At 43.4% G+C, this 16,510-nt stretch overlaps 1 protein-coding gene and 1 long non-coding RNA gene across 3 annotated transcripts in view; one reads left to right on the top strand and one right to left on the bottom strand.

Moving 5' to 3' along the window:
• Positions 1-14,728, bottom strand: part of LOC109444232 (uncharacterized) — a 104,619-nt gene extending 89,891 nt beyond the window's left edge. For both annotated transcript variants that reach the window (XR_012491912.1, XR_012491911.1), the window contains exons 1-4: positions 14,590-14,728; positions 13,854-14,124; positions 10,729-10,873; positions 3,300-3,496 (exon numbers count right to left, since the gene is read on the bottom strand). This is a non-coding gene — a long non-coding RNA (uncharacterized LOC109444232). The remainder of the gene's footprint in view (positions 1-3,299; positions 3,497-10,728; positions 10,874-13,853; positions 14,125-14,589) is intronic.
• Positions 14,729-15,089: 361 nt separating this feature from the next.
• ZBTB10 (zinc finger and BTB domain containing 10) overlaps positions 15,090-16,510 on the top strand; it is a 31,095-nt gene continuing 29,674 nt past the window's right edge. Inside the window, exon 1 of the mRNA XM_019725465.2 lies at positions 15,090-16,111. Within this exon, the coding sequence (XP_019581024.2) occupies positions 15,152-16,111 (960 nt within the window). The 5' untranslated portion in view covers positions 15,090-15,151. The remainder of the gene's footprint in view (positions 16,112-16,510) is intronic.

Here is a 16,510-nt window from a genome sequence, read left to right as displayed (position 1 = left end):
TTTAATCTGAATTTACAGTTAAAACAAGAAAAGGGCGATGAAACACCCTCGTGGTCCATGTCATGCTTTGGAAGTGCATGGAGTCCAAAGCTCGCGCCTCCTACCCAGACGGACCCATGAGACCAGGGCAGAGCATCGCAGTTCACTCCGTCACGTAGGGGTATTGAGCGTTACCTCTTTGAAACGTCACAATCCACAGGCTTGGATGCTAACAAGAAATACAACAACTTAGCTGGTTAGACGTAAGGGGCCACAGTAAGCCGCTTTACTAGAAATCCTGTATTTAACACAAGCAAATCCAAGCACAGCACTGGCGCACGTAGTTACCACAGGAGATATCGAAGAAAACTCTTCTGTGATCCTCAGAGGGAATCTCCAAAGTACAAGGTCCAGCAACAGACTCAACTCAAAGAGGGACGTGGAGAAAGTGGAAGGGAGTCAACAGGGAGCCACAGAGATGATTAAAGGGTTGGAAAAAGTAGGAGCTAGAAATGATTTAGCCCAAGTTAGAGGAGACTGCCAGGCTGCTTAATAACAGTATTCAGGCATGGGAAGGGTGGTTCTACACAGGACGATGAACAGCTGCTTTCTAGCTCAACTGGGGCGTGAACAGAAGAAACTGACTTAGAGGACAGCATGAGAGAGCTAAGTTCGACACAAGAAAGAACTTTCGAGAATGAGGATTATCAGACGAGAAACCTTCTCAGGACCCTCTTCTTGTAGCTGTTCATCAAATGATGCTGTTTCACGGGCTTCTTTTTAAATTCTGTACCTCGTCTCACTTGACAAGTTCTCCTGCGTTGACTGCATTTATTAGTCCACTATGGTGGACTGATAATTCCCAAATATGAATCTAAATACTTCCACTCCAGACCACTTTCCCATGCCTCCTGGACGGCAGCCTTTTGTCTTTGACTTGTCCTATTGCAACGGCATCATGACTATACGCGTCTCTCCAGTCTTCGATTCCACTCTGGTCTATTTGATGGTCTGAAACCATTCCATCCAAAAGCAGGTCTAATCACATCACTTCCTTGCTTAAAATCTTCTCCTGCATCCCCATCACTTACTTGCTTTCCACCCTTTGGCCCCTGACTTACCTGATATCATCTCCTATCGTTCCCCAAATGATATTAATTCCAAGATAATGTCACCTCTGTCATCCCGCTGTGCTCTTATGTCACTGTTTTTGTTTGTTTGTGGTGGCTGTTTTTTTTTTAAGTTAGTCTCTGTACTCTTCACTCCTCCTCAAATGCACCTTTGCACTTGTTTCTGTGGCCAACGTCTACTCTTTAGTCCCAGAATCTTCCTCTAACTGTACCACGTTGGACTGGTCACCCTCAGGAAATGTTCATGAATTTCCACGAGAACGTCCTGGAATACTTTTTCTGTTGTAATTAGTATTAATAAGAGCCTTTCCAGTGCTCAGATGCAATAACTGTTTATTCAGAAAACACCTAAGCAGCTTACTAACAGAATCTAGAAGTGTTCGCAAGTGGGATACACCAGATTATTCTGTCCACCACATGAGATTCAGGCCGCTGCTTGCCAGACACTCCCGGCAGCATTTTCTCAGGCATTTCCACATTACTCTGCCGCTACTGGACCCAGCACCTTTTCCTTGCTCTCTTTTAGCCTAGCAGAGTTATTTAAATATACCAAGGCACTTTTCATGCGCCATCTCCAACTCAATTCTTACAACACTCTGTGATGTAGGAGTAATATGCCCATTTTACAGGTGAAAAGCCCCCACCTATATGCAGATGACATCTACGTATGTGCATGTGTGTACACACATATATGTATTTATGATATATGTATTCTGAGCTCTAGCATCTTAATGTATCCTCTTAAATATCTCCAAAGAACTTCAAACAGATTTCCAAATATACGTAATTTTACCCCCAAACTTTGCTCTTCTGATGTTACCTGTTGCAGTGAATGGTGTCGGAAACCTAAGAGTCATCGTCAACACTTTGTTCTTTTTTAATCCCCATATCCCATCCGTAACCAACTTCTGTAAATCCCCCCCCAATCTCTCTCAGACACGTCCAGTTCCTTCCACCTGTGCCTTTACCAACCTGCTCCAAGCTTGCATCATCTCTGACCACAGCCTCTATTCCCTCTGGTCTTCTTATCCATTCTACAGCCAAGAGATCTCAAAATCCAACTGATCATACTTCCTGCTGCCCTTCCTCCTACCTCATTCAAAAGCCCTTCAGCAGCTTCCCAGCGGTCGCTGCAAAAAGACGAACTTAAAACTGCTCCCGGGCCCTGCGCAGTGGCCCCCACTCACTCTATCTCACACCCACCTTCCCACACGTCCTGCTCCCTTCAGCGACTTCCATCCTTCCAACCTGCGATGACTCCTTCTCAGCAGGCCTGTGCACCTCTGTGCAGGCTGGAAAACCGTCTTTCTTCTCCACTTGACCGAATTAACTCTCAAGCATCCTTCAGATGCCAGCTCAGGAGTCATTTCCCCAGAAAGTCGTCTCTGATCACCCAAAGAATCAAGTCCAATCTTCCTATTTTAAGCGCCAAGAGCACCAGTTTCCTCTCCCCCTTTCCTCCCCTTCTCCTTTTCACTTTTTGTGGCTGTCACCACCTGCATCAGACGGCCTGCTTCCTGAGAGCAGGAACTGTGTCTATTCCGGTTTATCATTTTATCTCCAGCACTTAGCACAGCAATAGGCATGCAGTAAGTATTTGAAAAGTTGAAGAAATTAACTTGTTGCTTTATATTTGCTAGGCTCTGCTTTACACAGATCACTCACATTTTCACAACAGATTTATGAGGTTACTACCACTCTAGTAGCAGCTCCATTTTACAAATGAGAAAAACAGGGTCTAGAGATGTTAGGTAATTTCCCCAAGCCGCACAATGTGAAAACTGAAGTCTACGTTAAAACTGTGTGACTGACGCCCATCCTTTGTGAATATTGTTGTAGATGTAAACGTATTAACTGAAGCAACATGGAGCATGTGAGAAAGGGGAAATCTCTGAATCACAAATTGATCACTTATGTCTCTTGAGCAAACCTGAAAATCCTGAAATAGTCAAGAGTCAACAACAGAATCCCATAGTGTTAGGTTAGGTTAGAAGAAAAAAGTGGGCTGCACCTGAATTGTACTTGTTCAACGAGCCTGACTGTTCCACTGACCAGTGAGGCATAATGACTTTGTACAGTACAACGCTGGCCGTGACTGGCCTGGGGAAACACACCTCAGCGCTGTGACAAAACGTATCAAGGCAAAATTAATGGCTTCATTCTCTTCTCCCCAACAGGAAAACAACTTACCTCCCTTACATTGACTGTCGTTGGACACGCAGACTCTGCTGAGCCACGGTTTAAGCAATGCAACCACTTTGAGCAGTTTATCCAAAGGGACTTGGGGAGTTTTCCTTCTCCACCCACACTGTCTGGTCCACTCCTTTTGAGAACGGAGGCGTAATGGCACAGCCATCTTTATGGTTCTTGTTGCAAGAGTAATATACCTAAAAGTGTGAGGCAGATTTTAGGTTGGTCAATCACAAATGTTTGGAAGAGCTTTATCTTCATTTCTGGAAGTTGTGTTAAGGAATTTTAAAGTGTCATTACCATCTTTTATGGAATTATTGCCATCCTGACTATGGAATTCTCAGTACACCTGAGAGGTGAGAGGCTGACGCCACGTTTCCCCAAAAATGAGACCTAGCCAGACAATCAGCTCTAATGCGTCTTTTGAAGCAAAAATTAATGTAAGACCCGGTCTTATATTACATAAGACCAGGTCTTATATCATATCATAGCATATCATATAATACCAGGTCTTATATAAGACCGGGCCTTATATTAATTTTTGCTCCAAAAGACGCATTAGAGCTGATTGTCCGGCCAGGTCTTATTTTCGGGGAAACACGGTGGGCATGCAGTCTTCAGGGTACCACAGAGAAAGTCATTAGAAGCCCTGTTAGCTTCTGACTCAGGACTTCTCCTACAGAGGGGAATAGCTTGTTGATCTCAGTAATATTATCTCAGGCCTGCAAATCAGGTGTGGGCATCCCCAAACTGGCTTGATCTCACTGTATTTAAAATATATTATAATAGATGTTGGATACTACCTCAAACCAATCAAATTCAGAAGAAACTGAGAATTCATTAATTTTCAATACATTTATCTGGCAGGATCACCTATCTTATCTACAAAGAGGATTTTTCCTAGTGGGTGAATCTACATAGGAGGCCAAATTAAAGATCAGAATGTTGGGTGAGCATGCGTATAATTAGGAATTAGATGTTATTAAGAAGTAGCTGACTTCGTTGTTCCCTTACTTAAAAATCTTTCAGTCTCCCCACGACTTTCAGGATAAAACCCAAACTCTTTATTGATCTCTCCTTCTTTCTTTTCAAATTTCATCTCCAGTATTTCTATAATCCAAACACACTACTTAAAATTTCCTCGCTTTAATTTTGACAGATTTCATTATCTGTATCAAAACCCTGCTCAAAGATCTATATTCCCTAGCAATTCAATTTTTCAAACCAGCAACATTCTAGCCTCCATGTTTCCATAGTAATTTGTACATATCTCTATCAACACTTAATCATTATAATTATTAATTTACACGTTCCTCTTCCTCACTGTCTTGGGGGTTGGAACAACCTTATTTATCTATTAAATTCTAGTGTTTGGAACACAGTACAAACTCAAAAACTACCATTAAACTGGTTGCTGGCTATGTCCATTAAACTAGGTGGTAAATTGGCTGTCTCCATTCCTCAGTAATTCCAAAATAGTCTGTTGTATAAAATATTCCCCTTTATATTCCATGAGACCGTGATTCACTCAGGGTTTTGAATTTTGTGAATTAGTAAGAAAAAAATAATTTAAACCATTTGGGGAGCAATGAAGAACATTTTTTAAAATGCTACCAACCATTCACAACATAATTTCAAACCATGTATCTTCAGTCTAAAATATCAAAAAGGATATAATTTCAGAATATTAAGCAGTCTTTTAAGTTGAACAAATTTACCTTTATGAAAAATTCTCTCAATTGTCTTTATTTTTCATTTCACCACCAACTGGTGAAAAATAGCATTTGGGAAACACTGAACTAGGCCAGTGTCCTCCCCAAATAACTGTGAAACACTACGTACTCTTTCATGCATTCTTAAGGTAGCATCTGAGGTATTTTCATTGTAAGTTGAAACTGTGGTAATGAATGTCATTTCTGGCATGTTGTAAATATTGATACAGCAAAATAAAATTGTATCTTCTTAGAAAATCCATTCAATGGAATCTATAGACCGTAATTACTTGATATCCACCATCATTCATTTAAAAACACCTTGACTTGGAAAATGTACATTATTCCTTTATTTCTATTCCACTTCCCTACAGCTTTAGAATATATTTATACTCAGAAATCTATTATCAATTTAAATTTAATTTTAAAAATTCCAATGACCCTAAATGTTATAAATACCCTGAAATGAGTTACCATGATAATTATTAGTGCACATTTGGTCAAAGCAACATAAATATATTGATGTTAAACATGACAAACATTTATTGGAAATACATTCCTTAGTTAGCTGAGTTTTTTCAACTAATTAACATGCCAAGAATTTGTTGGCTACAGTGAGAAAGCGTTTGTCATCATTGTATTCCACCTTTTCTTCTTTTGAATATGTGCTGAGAACACTTGGTCATAAAAAAATATGATGAGAATAGAGGGGGTTTTGTTTTAGCTATGTCGCAAAATTCTTTAAACTCCTTCCAAGTTATGTGCAAAAAACCCTTAGTGATCTATCGTTGAAAGTTATTTTTAATGACCAAGTGACTCTTCCATTAGGCCCTTCTTCAGTTTTGTTGAAGGCAAAAGCTGGAAACCATTCAAGTTGCAGAATGTAGCTACCAAGTGATTGGTGGCATTCACTTTGTCTATTTGTCTCGGGCCCCCTTTTCCATCTGGGCAATGGAACAGTTAGATTAGGGATGGGTGAAAGGTTTGCCTTTTCTGGTGAGGTGGGAGAAGGGGGATTGTGAAAGGGGAGATGGGAAAGGAAAACCAGCTTGAAAAGAGCAGCAGTTCAGTTTTGGGGAAAAGAGTATAGAAGGCAGTTGGAAGTCTGACAACTAATTCTCTTTAAAACTGTCTCTGAGCTCACATAGCCCTTGGAAATTCTTTGTATTCCTCTAGGGCGAAGCACACCCCTGTTTGAAGGGCACTGGACTAGCCTAAGAGATTAAGTTTTCAGGGAAGCAGTTCCATTCCAGGCCCGGATGTATTCTCAATCTTGAGCACACTGACCACATCTTTGGGATGGTGGTTTCTTTTGTAAAGACCGATCTCATGATTTATTTGCTTCCAGTAGCTTTAGTTTCTGTCCTCGACATCAACTCCACATTCTGGGGGAAGGGAGTTACCTAAATTGGAATTTAAGCTCCCTATGAAACTAACACATGAAGTTGTGTAGCACGGCCTGCTTAAGGGCGTTTCTTCACAGCACTGGACGTTTCTGGCCTTGGAATCTTTCTCCCTTCCACACCTGGTCCTTCTGAGGGTAACTGGCTTGCATTTGTAAATTTATGAAAGAGGTGAATGAGTGTGGCTACTGCACAGAGCCCAGTTAATGGGCCTATCAGAGAAATGAATCTGTGAATCAAATAGAAGCTGAAAACTAAATTGTTGAGATGGAACTCCTAAGAAATTAGCAGTGTATGGGTGGTTTTTGTTTCAATAAATACCTGCCTTTTTATCCACATCCTAGTGACTTCACATAACAGCCTGAGAGTACATGTGGTTTTAATAATTTAGCTCTTGATAAAAAATAAATATCAAACCCCTACTCCATTGTTCTCATTCTTTGCAGCCTAAATAAGAATTCATACTGTAAAAAGAATAGATTTTTGTGTAACATATATACAAAGGAGGCATTGGACTTTCTACTTCATCTCTCTGAGGATACAGTAAGCTAACTCCTATTTGCAATTTATCAGAATATAGAGAAACTGCAATCACAAAATGGTTAGCTATTATTAAATTTGGAACTAAAAAACCTTTTAATTAAAAGCGTAACTTCACAGATTAAATAATGTTTGTCTATATTTTTAATAAGCTAATAATTTTAATTGGAAATTTTATTCACCAGTTTTAATTTAAAAGAAATTTCAAAACAACCTTGCCACGACTACATACTCTATGGCAATACCTTACATTGAATAACATGCAATTATCAACACTTGAAACCTTCCACAACATATTTCTCCTCTACTAGTTTATCCAGTAAAATTCTGAACTCTGTTTTATTTTACTCTTTTGTTGAAAGTTCAAGGTTGTGTGTTCAAGGTAGTGCTTGTAAACTCGCGCATTCACGTATTGATTCATCCAGCAAATCCTTACTGATTGTCTGCGATGGCAGAGTCACTGCTTCTAGATGCTGGCAATAAACACAACGTTGAGCAAAACCAGAAATGGTCCCTGCCCTCGTGAAGCTATCAACTCATTGGGTGAGTGTGCAACAATCAAACAATTACATGTTTAAAAACTGCAGTTGTGACAGTGTTGTGAAGGAGAACTGAAAAATGCTAGGCGAACCTGTGACAGGATGTTGGAATGTTGGGGGGTGTGGGTGGTCAGGGAAAACTGTTCTGCGGAAGTGACCAAAGGATTAGTCAGGAGAAGGGAGGGAAGAGCTTACGCACAGGGAACAGCTTGTGCAAAGGCCAGACAGGGATCAAAGCAAACGTGGAGGGAGGAGGGAACCAGGCAGGAGTGGAGGAAGACAGGCAGACCTTGCCAGGCTCTGCAGGCAAAAAGGTGTTTTGATATGTAGACCAACAGAAAATAATTGGAACCTTTGTAGGGTTTTAAGTGTGGGTGGGGTGATAGGATCAGATTTGCATTTTGAAAAGATTACTGGCTTCACTACAGGGATGGATTAGAGGGCAGGGCCAGAATGTAGGGTTTATTGAGATAGATGATTCCTTGAACATCTGCATGTGAACTTAAGCTTTTGAAAAATAAATAATAGTTTAAAGGGATTGGAATTTTCTAAGAAAAGAAACAACTGGTTTTCATCTTTTAAACCTTTTGTGTTTATTTTGGGGGGCAGGGCAAAACTGGCTCACAGTAGCTGGAGAAAAGGAAGAATGAACAGTACCCCTTCCCAGAAGTCCTGGGCAAAGGCCTCTCATTGATTATCAGAGTTAATTTCTCTACCCCCAAATTAAAATAGTTTTATTGGGTTTGGTTTTTTTTGGGATTATATAGTCAATATAAATTATATTCTCAATATAAGACAGTACAGGAAGGGTATTGAGAAAGACTCTTAGAAACTGAAATCCTGCTGAGATAATTATTGTCCCCATTCTGGTGAAGAGCCTTTTAAACCACCTTCCACGCTTGCACTCAGCAGGAACTTACGTATATGCTCTAGGGACCGCAGCTGTGCTGTTTGGCAACAACATACACTGGGGGTGCCAAAAAATGTATACAAGTGGACACTTTGCTCAACATTGTTCAAGCAGTAGTTTGCTGGGATCAAAAGTGTCTGGACGCTGATGGGAACCACTTTGAGCACCTCTTACAACTGCAGAAGTCAAAGGTGACTTGTGTTCATCTTCTGTTATCGGTGTATATTGAGTATTACAATTTTAATACAGCTTTCCTTTTTGAAAATGTGTATACATTTTTTGGGCATCCTTTGTATATATATCCCTAGTGCTCAACAAAATAGGTGCCCAATATTGTTTGAATTAAGTATTCCAATTACATGTTAATATATTGCCTTTTTTTTTTTTTAACTCAACAATAAGCCTTGGACTTATATAACGCCACATCAATCTTACTAATGACTGGTCAATAATTCACTACAAGCATGTGCCATAATGTATGTAAATAACCCCACACTGATAGAAGCTCAAGTTTTTTAGGCTTATAAACTATGCTACAATGAGCATCCTTGCACAGACATCTTAACATACCTGTCTAGGATAAATTCCCAGAACTGAAATTGCTGGGTAAAAAGATACATAAACATTGCATACTTTGATGCATATATCCAGTCTACCAGAGAACTTATTCCTACCTACTTTCCCAACTATATTCATTTTCCTATTCCTCTGATGGGTTAAAATTACTTATCTATTGGTGTTTTTTATGCATACTTCTGTGATTACTGGCGAAGTCTGAACATCTTTTCATATGTTTACTAGTAACTTGTATTTCTTCTTATGTGATTTTCTAATATCCATCCTTTGTACACTTTTCTACTACTCGATAGGTGTTTGTCTTATCGATGTATAAGATCCATTTGTATATTAGTGATATTAAGCCTGCCTGTCACATATATCCCAAATTTCTTTTTCCAAGTTTACTTTTAAAAAACCTTTGTTGATTGTGTTTTTGAAAAACAAAAGTTTTATAATTTATATAGTCAATTCTGTCAACCTTTTTCTTTAAGGTTTCTGGCTTTTGTGTTGTTCTTAGAACTAGGTATTTCGCTTCCCAACATATTAAAAATACCTCCCTAATAGAATTTTCTTTTTACACTTTTGAGAGCATTTCTGGAGGGTAACCAGGGGATACTAATAAGACTTATTAAAATGTTCATTCCCTTTGCCAGAAATTCACCTTTTAGAATTTATCCTAAGGCAATAATAGATAGAAAACTTCAGTTTCAGGAACATTCACTAAAGAGTTGTTTATAATGGCAAAAAAAAAAAAAAAAAAAAAAAACCATAATGGAAGACTGATTAAATCAATTATAGTATATCCATACCATTAAAATATTAAAAAGATTTAATCATTTTGAAACATATTAATTACTAAGAGCACAAATACACTAAGATCCAATTTATAAACACCAAAAAACAATTTTAGCTAGGCACAGAAAAAAACAACTGTATTTACACCTCAGTGGTTAGTTCTGGGTACTAGAAATAACGGATGAGCTTTCTTTTTTTTTTCTTTTCTCCTATGAGCACGTTTGAATAAAAAACCAATTTTGAAATTAAGTGAAGCCAATAGTTAATTATGTAGATACAGCATTGTTAAGTGTATGCTGTGTGTTGTAGTAGCTAAGGAAGCCTTAGACTAGAGAGTATTACCTTGTCTTCAACCTTACACATATAACTTCAGCCTCATCCAAAAAGGAAGTTATAAAAGTGTTTTGAAATATTTAATTGTAGTATCATAAATAATGTGAAGATTATTAACCTGTTTCTACCTGGGTTTCCTCACCTGTTAAATGAAGATAATAATACCTCCCCTGATGTAACTGACGAGAAGGTTGTGTAAACTGTTTATAACTCACTGTAAGCTACCTAGAAAATGGTGCCAATAACATATTAGTTACATTCAACTATACAACTATCATTGCCTTTTCTTTTTTTTTTCTTAAACCTCTTTATTGAGGTGTGACCGACATACAAAAAGCTGTACTTAGCTGACGAGTTTGGAGATGAGTATATACTGGTGAAGCCATCACCACAATCTGTCCATAAACATATCCATCACCTCCAAACATCTTCTCCTGATCACTTCACTAATTTTTGTGACGAGGACACTGAAGACCTACCCTTTTAGCAAAATTGAAGTACACAATCCAGTGTTGTAACTATCGGCACGTGCCGCACAGCAGATCTCCAGGACTGCTCATATTGTATAACTGAAACTTGGAAGCCTCTGACTAATACCTCTCCCCCGCCCCTGCCCTCGCCAGCCACCATTCCACTTACTGCGTCTATGAGTCTAACCAGATTCCTCATATAAGTGGTATCATGAGATATTTCTTCTTCTGTGTCTGGCTTATTTCACTTAGGATAATGTCCTCCATGTTCATTCTTGTTGTTATAAACGGCAGGATTTCCTTCTTTTTCAGGGCTGAAAAATATTTCATTATAATTTATATATATATATGTACACATATATAAAATGATAGATGTTTTTAATGTAAACGCAATGGAAACATTAGTTCAATACCTTTAAAAAGAATACATTTTACTTAGCAAAGAAAAAAAAAGAACCAGAAGAAAAGCTGCCTACCAAAATAGACTGTAAGAAAAGAGAAAGTAGTCAACGTGCATTTACTAATTGCTTCCTATGTGCCAGGCTGGGGTTGGGGGAGGGGAGTATGAGAGTGAATAATGCACAGTCTCTACTCTCAGGTACTTCATTCTGGAGGATGACACACATCCATCCACAGACAGAATCACAGGCCGTGACGAGGCAAAGTGCCTTGACCAAGGCAGCAAAGGAAAGTCAAGTTTGACCATCCAAGTTCATCCGAACCAGATACAGGAACTCAGGCTGCTCAGTGAGTTACAGTGGGATAGCACCACGGTGGTCCACAGCAACTTTACAGCCTTAAGTGAAATTAGGCAGGGGACAAATGGGTTGGGGATGCCCCACTCTTGAGGGGTTCCCCTTGTAAGCATAAGGGGGAATCCCCTTGAATACGGTAGAACCCCAACAGTAAATGTAGGGGCTAGAGGGGAGAACAGATCCCTGTTTGCTAGTAGAAGACTGGAGCAGGTGGGGGAATTCTTAAAAACTCCATTTACAGAATAGGAGATCCCCTTCTGCTACTCAAAGTTCCCTTGTACCGGGTGTTCTGATGCATTAGTGGTTACCATCCTCTTGAACTTTGCTTCTGATTTCATCTTCCTTCAGACTTAGAGGAAGGTAGCTGAATCTATATTTATATATATAGAATGATAAAAGTATAAATACATACACATACACATGCACACACACATCACACGCTCACACTGTGTGGCTGTTGGGAGTCCAGTGGTCCCAGAATTCAGGTCACCTATTTGGACCACTGGAATCTAGTGCTGTTTATTCCTAATTAGTTCCTATCTAAACATAATTCCAGACAGAGACAAAATACAAGGTAAAACGTATGTCTGAGAAAAATTCAGTCCTGACACAACTAATGCCCTATTGATCCCAACATTTTTGATGATTCTGGCACTGCCAGAAAGCAAAAATAATAACACCAGCATACACTTACATAGTGCCTATTGTGTACTAGGCATATAAGATGAAAGGAATCAAAGATATGAACTTCACAGTTTTGGAATGAGAACAACCTTTAAAGTTGAAACAAAAATTCTCAAGTCCACTTTCACTTCCCATCAACTCAACCCCAGATAAGCAATTAACTTCAGTAACTCCTCCCTCTTTTTATGGGGGAGGCAGTGGAGGTTAAAATATAATAACTAATGCATTTATTTGCAAAGTGCTGGAATTTTAAAAATGTCTTAAAGACAAAGCACAGTATTATGCCCTTCCTCCATATATTACATGGAAGCACATATTATATACAGTAACGCAGGCAGAATCCTCTCATTTCTCTAAGGTACAAACTAGGTCAACGTCAGAGATTCTGCTGCCCTAGACTTCCCAAGTAAAACAAAGCAGAACAAACATTTTTTTAAAAGTCACAGAGTATACCAATGTAAGGACCTATATTAGAATTTCAAGCTGTTGCTCACTGGTGGCCAGGCAACAGTATGAATAGGTGACAACATGATCATTACTGGAAAAATAACCCAAAGCCAAACTATTTTTGTGGCAGGTTAGTAGCACCATTCTTTACATTAAAATCGCATTCCATTTAATAAGGCCGAACTAATGTTTTTGGTTGATATAAACACTGCTCATTTATATAAATACTAAAATTATAGTGAGTTAGGTGAAAGTTACTTTGAACAAATCTATATAATCAATAGTAGAGCCTGGCCATGCATGCATGTGTGTAGTCCATTTAAAAATATTAAGACAAATAGTATTTTATACTACCATGTCTAAGAAAATCTGGTTTTCAAAGTTAATCTAAAAAACATACCATATTCCATATTCCACATTATATATATTGAAAGCTTTAAATAGTGTAATTTTAAAATAGAAATTTCTTAAGAGAACAGAATCATAAAACTAGAGGGCCTAAAAGTGTCAACACATGCTCTGTATAAAATATATAACTTTGCATTAATATATAATGTAGACCATTTAAGCCCCTAACGCTAGGTAGTCTGTAATTGCAAAGATTCCAAGGGTGCTCCTCATTTTTCCTATGCACATTCTAATACGGTGTTTCCCGGAAAATAAGACCTAGCCGGACAATCAGCTCTAATGTGTCTTTTGGAGCAAAAATTAACATAAGACCCGGTCTTATTTTTCCATACATAGGAAAACAAGGCCGGGTCTTATATAAGACCGGGTATAATATAATATAATACTGGGTCTTATATTAATTTTTGCTCCAAAAGATGCATTAGAGTTGACTGTCCGGCTAGGTCTTATTTTGGGGGGAACATGGTATGTTAATATAAAAAATGTACCTTGCCATATAAATATCCTTTTCCAGTCAATAATTATCTTGAACGTATTTTATATGTCGTTTGTGATTAAACTTTTAATATATTGCTTAAAAGAGTAAAACATCCCTCCATAGTTCGAGAACATTTTTAAACCTGAAATAGGTTTGAATGAAAGAAATTTCAGATTTATCTCACATTTAAAAATAGTACAGTGAGTCTAAACACTAGAATTTGCTAAATGCAGCATATTAAAAATTTTAAAATAAGTACGAGGGCTCTAAATGGGAAAATCTTTCTCTGAAAAAGTTGACTAGGGTTATGAGTTTCATTTCCAGCTCAATCTGTTCTTCTAATCCTTCTAGAGGCCGTACGCGATGTAAACAGTTAAAAAAAGGAGTCTTCAAAATTAACTCTTGTCTTTGAATGCACAGTGATCCGAGTCCCACACGGCGTCGGCAGCAGCAGACTCCTCCCCGCTCCTGGGGAAAACCCTGCCTAATATTTATAACGTTATGACATACTGTAATACTCACAAGGTGGTTGTAGAAGTATAAACACCACTGGCGCGGTCTGATTGGCTGCCGGTGATGTAACACCCATGTCAATACTTCCCAGTGAACGCACGTGTTCGACCTTTTATTTAAATTTCCATTTCATCACAGCAATAAGACACTCGGGGCGGTGCGTTTTCTGTGAACCGATGATCGCCTCGGGTCTGAGGTGCTGCCTGGCACACACGATGCATCCGACGCGGAGGTGTCCGTGGTGGTAACCGCCTCGCGTGGAAGGCAGCGCCGGGCCAGCCTTTGTGAGGGAACAGAATAAAATAAGTTCACTTCCTCAGGCACCGCCACTGCCCCCACCAAGTGACACGGCTGGAGCGCAGCTCCCACCGCACAGTTATTTCCCAAGTCCCAGGTGAACTCGTGGCGAGAGCAGGAAAATGCGCGTCCCGGGCGCGGGTAGGTGCGCGTGGGCAGCGCGGAGGCGGCCGGACCCTGACACCGGCCAGCTGTTTGTCCGCCGCGGAGCCCGGCCCCGGCCGCGCACGCCCGCCCCTCCCGAGACCCCCAGCCCGCCGCCCGGCCTTTTGTCCCCCGCCTCCGGCCCACTTCCTCCCCCGCGGCCGCCCCCCCGCCCCCCGGCCCCGAGGCGCGGCCCGGCCCCCTTCCCGGTCCCCGGGCGCCCCCACCCCAGCCGGCCCAGCCCCAAGCCCAGCCCCCTCCCCGCCCGGCCCCCACCCTTTCCCCCTCCAGCGGTTACTGCTACCCCGGTGCATTGTGGGCGCACGGTCCGTTGTTCATTTGCCATTCGACCTCCGCCAGGGCCTGGTCGGACGGAAACGCTCCGCCGGCTTTATTGTCGGGCGTTATGTGGCGGAGCCCGGCAGTTTAACGCGCCGCACGCCCTCAGCGCCTCGGGAGCCGGCGGCGGCGGCGGGACTCGGCGGCGCGCCCGCGGGAGGAGATCGGCGCGGAGGGTCGGTGTGTGCGCGCGGCGCTCCGGAGGGGCGGCGAGGGGCTCCCGCACTCCGCCTCAACTTCGAAGGCCGCACGCGCCCGGCTCGCTCCTCGCCGCCCCGCCGCCCGCCCCCTTCTCCGCGCGGGACGCTGCCCGGAGCGCTGCGGGGCGGGGGTGGAGGACGCGGAGGCGGCCGGAGGCGGCGGCCCGGCGGGCGGCGGCGGACGCGAGAGGCGGCCCCGGGAGCGAGCGCGAGCCGGGCGGCCGGGCGGGAGGGCGAGGCCGAGCCCCGCGAGACCGGAGCGCGGGGAGCGCGCGGGACGCGGCCCGAGGCGGGCGCGAGCCGGGGCAGCGGGCGGCGGCGCGCGCCATGTCGTTCAGTGAGATGAACCGCAGGACGCTGGCGTTCCGAGGCGGCGGGCTGGCCACGGCCGGCGGCGGCTCCGCGAACAATAACGCCGGCGGGGAGGCCTCGGCTTGGCCTCCGCAGCCCCCGGCGCGACAGCCCCCGCCGCCGGCGCCCCAGCAGCTCAATGGGCGGGGGGCCGACGAGGAAGTGGAATCGGAGGGCCTGGAGCCCCAGGACCCGGAGGCCTCCGCCGGGGCGGCCGCCGCCGAGGACGCCAAGGAATCGCTGCTCCCCCCGGACGCGGGCGGCCCCACCTCGCTGGGCGGCGGCGGCGTGGGGGGCCCCCTGCTCGCCGAGAGGAACCGTCGGACTCTGGCCTTCCGCGGCGGCGGCGGCGGCGGGGGTCTCGGCAACAATGGCAGCAGCCGCGGCCGGCCCGACACCCCGGCGTGGCCCCTGAGGCATTTCAATGGGCGAGCGCCGGCGGCGGTGGAGCTGGAGCTGGACGCGCTGGAGGGGAAGGAGTTGCTGCCGGACGGCGCGTCCCTGAGCGACAGCACCGAGGACGAGGAGGAGGGAGCGAGCCCGGGCGACGGCAGCGGGGCGGAAGGCGGCAGCTGCAGCAGCAGCAGGCGGTCGGGCGGCGATGGCGGGGACGAGGCGGAGGGCAGCGGCGCGGGCGCTGGCGAGGGCGAGACTGTCCAGCACTTCCCGCTCGCGCGGCCCAAGTCCCTGATGCAGAAGCTCCAGTGCTCCTTCCAGACCGCCTGGCTCAAGGACTTCCCCTGGCTGCGGTATTCCCAGGACACGGGGCTCATGTCGTGCGGCTGGTGCCAGAAGACCCCGGAGGACGGGGGAAGCGGGGACCTTCCTCCAGTGGGGCACGACGAGCTTTCGCGAGGGACGCGCAACTACAAGAAAACCCTGCTCCTGAGGCACCACGTCTCTACCGAGCACAAACTCCACGAAGCCAACGCCCAGGTACCGTAGACCCTGCGCCCGCTTTTTCAGATCCTTTAGGGGAAGGTTTGTCCGCTGAAAAAGCCTCTGTCCTGGGGGAACGCTGCGTTCCAGTTGGGAGGTGCGGGCGATCTGTGCGTGGGAGGTTAGGCAGCTCGGGAACAACTTTTCAAAAGTTCTGTGTGTTGGGGGTAGCGGGAGGGAATGACAGTTTACTAATCTGATTTTTTTTTTAATGATTCAAATTTCTTTGCCCATCAGATTGAATCAAAAAGAACGTTTAATAAAGGTTGAAGGTTTTAACTCGAAAAGGTTAACTTTGCGGTCAGAAATTTTACTAGCTGTGATTTTTGAAAAGCTGCCTTATGTTCATAGTCCTTTAGCGTGCTGGTAGAAGTCAAATCTGGCAACTCTTTGAAG

The sequence above is a fragment of the Rhinolophus sinicus genome, linkage group LG14, assembly GCF_036562045.2.
Source record: "Rhinolophus sinicus isolate RSC01 linkage group LG14, ASM3656204v1, whole genome shotgun sequence".
NCBI classification, from domain to species: domain Eukaryota; kingdom Metazoa; phylum Chordata; class Mammalia; order Chiroptera; family Rhinolophidae; genus Rhinolophus; species Rhinolophus sinicus.
Note: the sequence above shows the minus strand (reverse complement) of the source record. Positions and strands in the feature narration are given on the sequence as shown.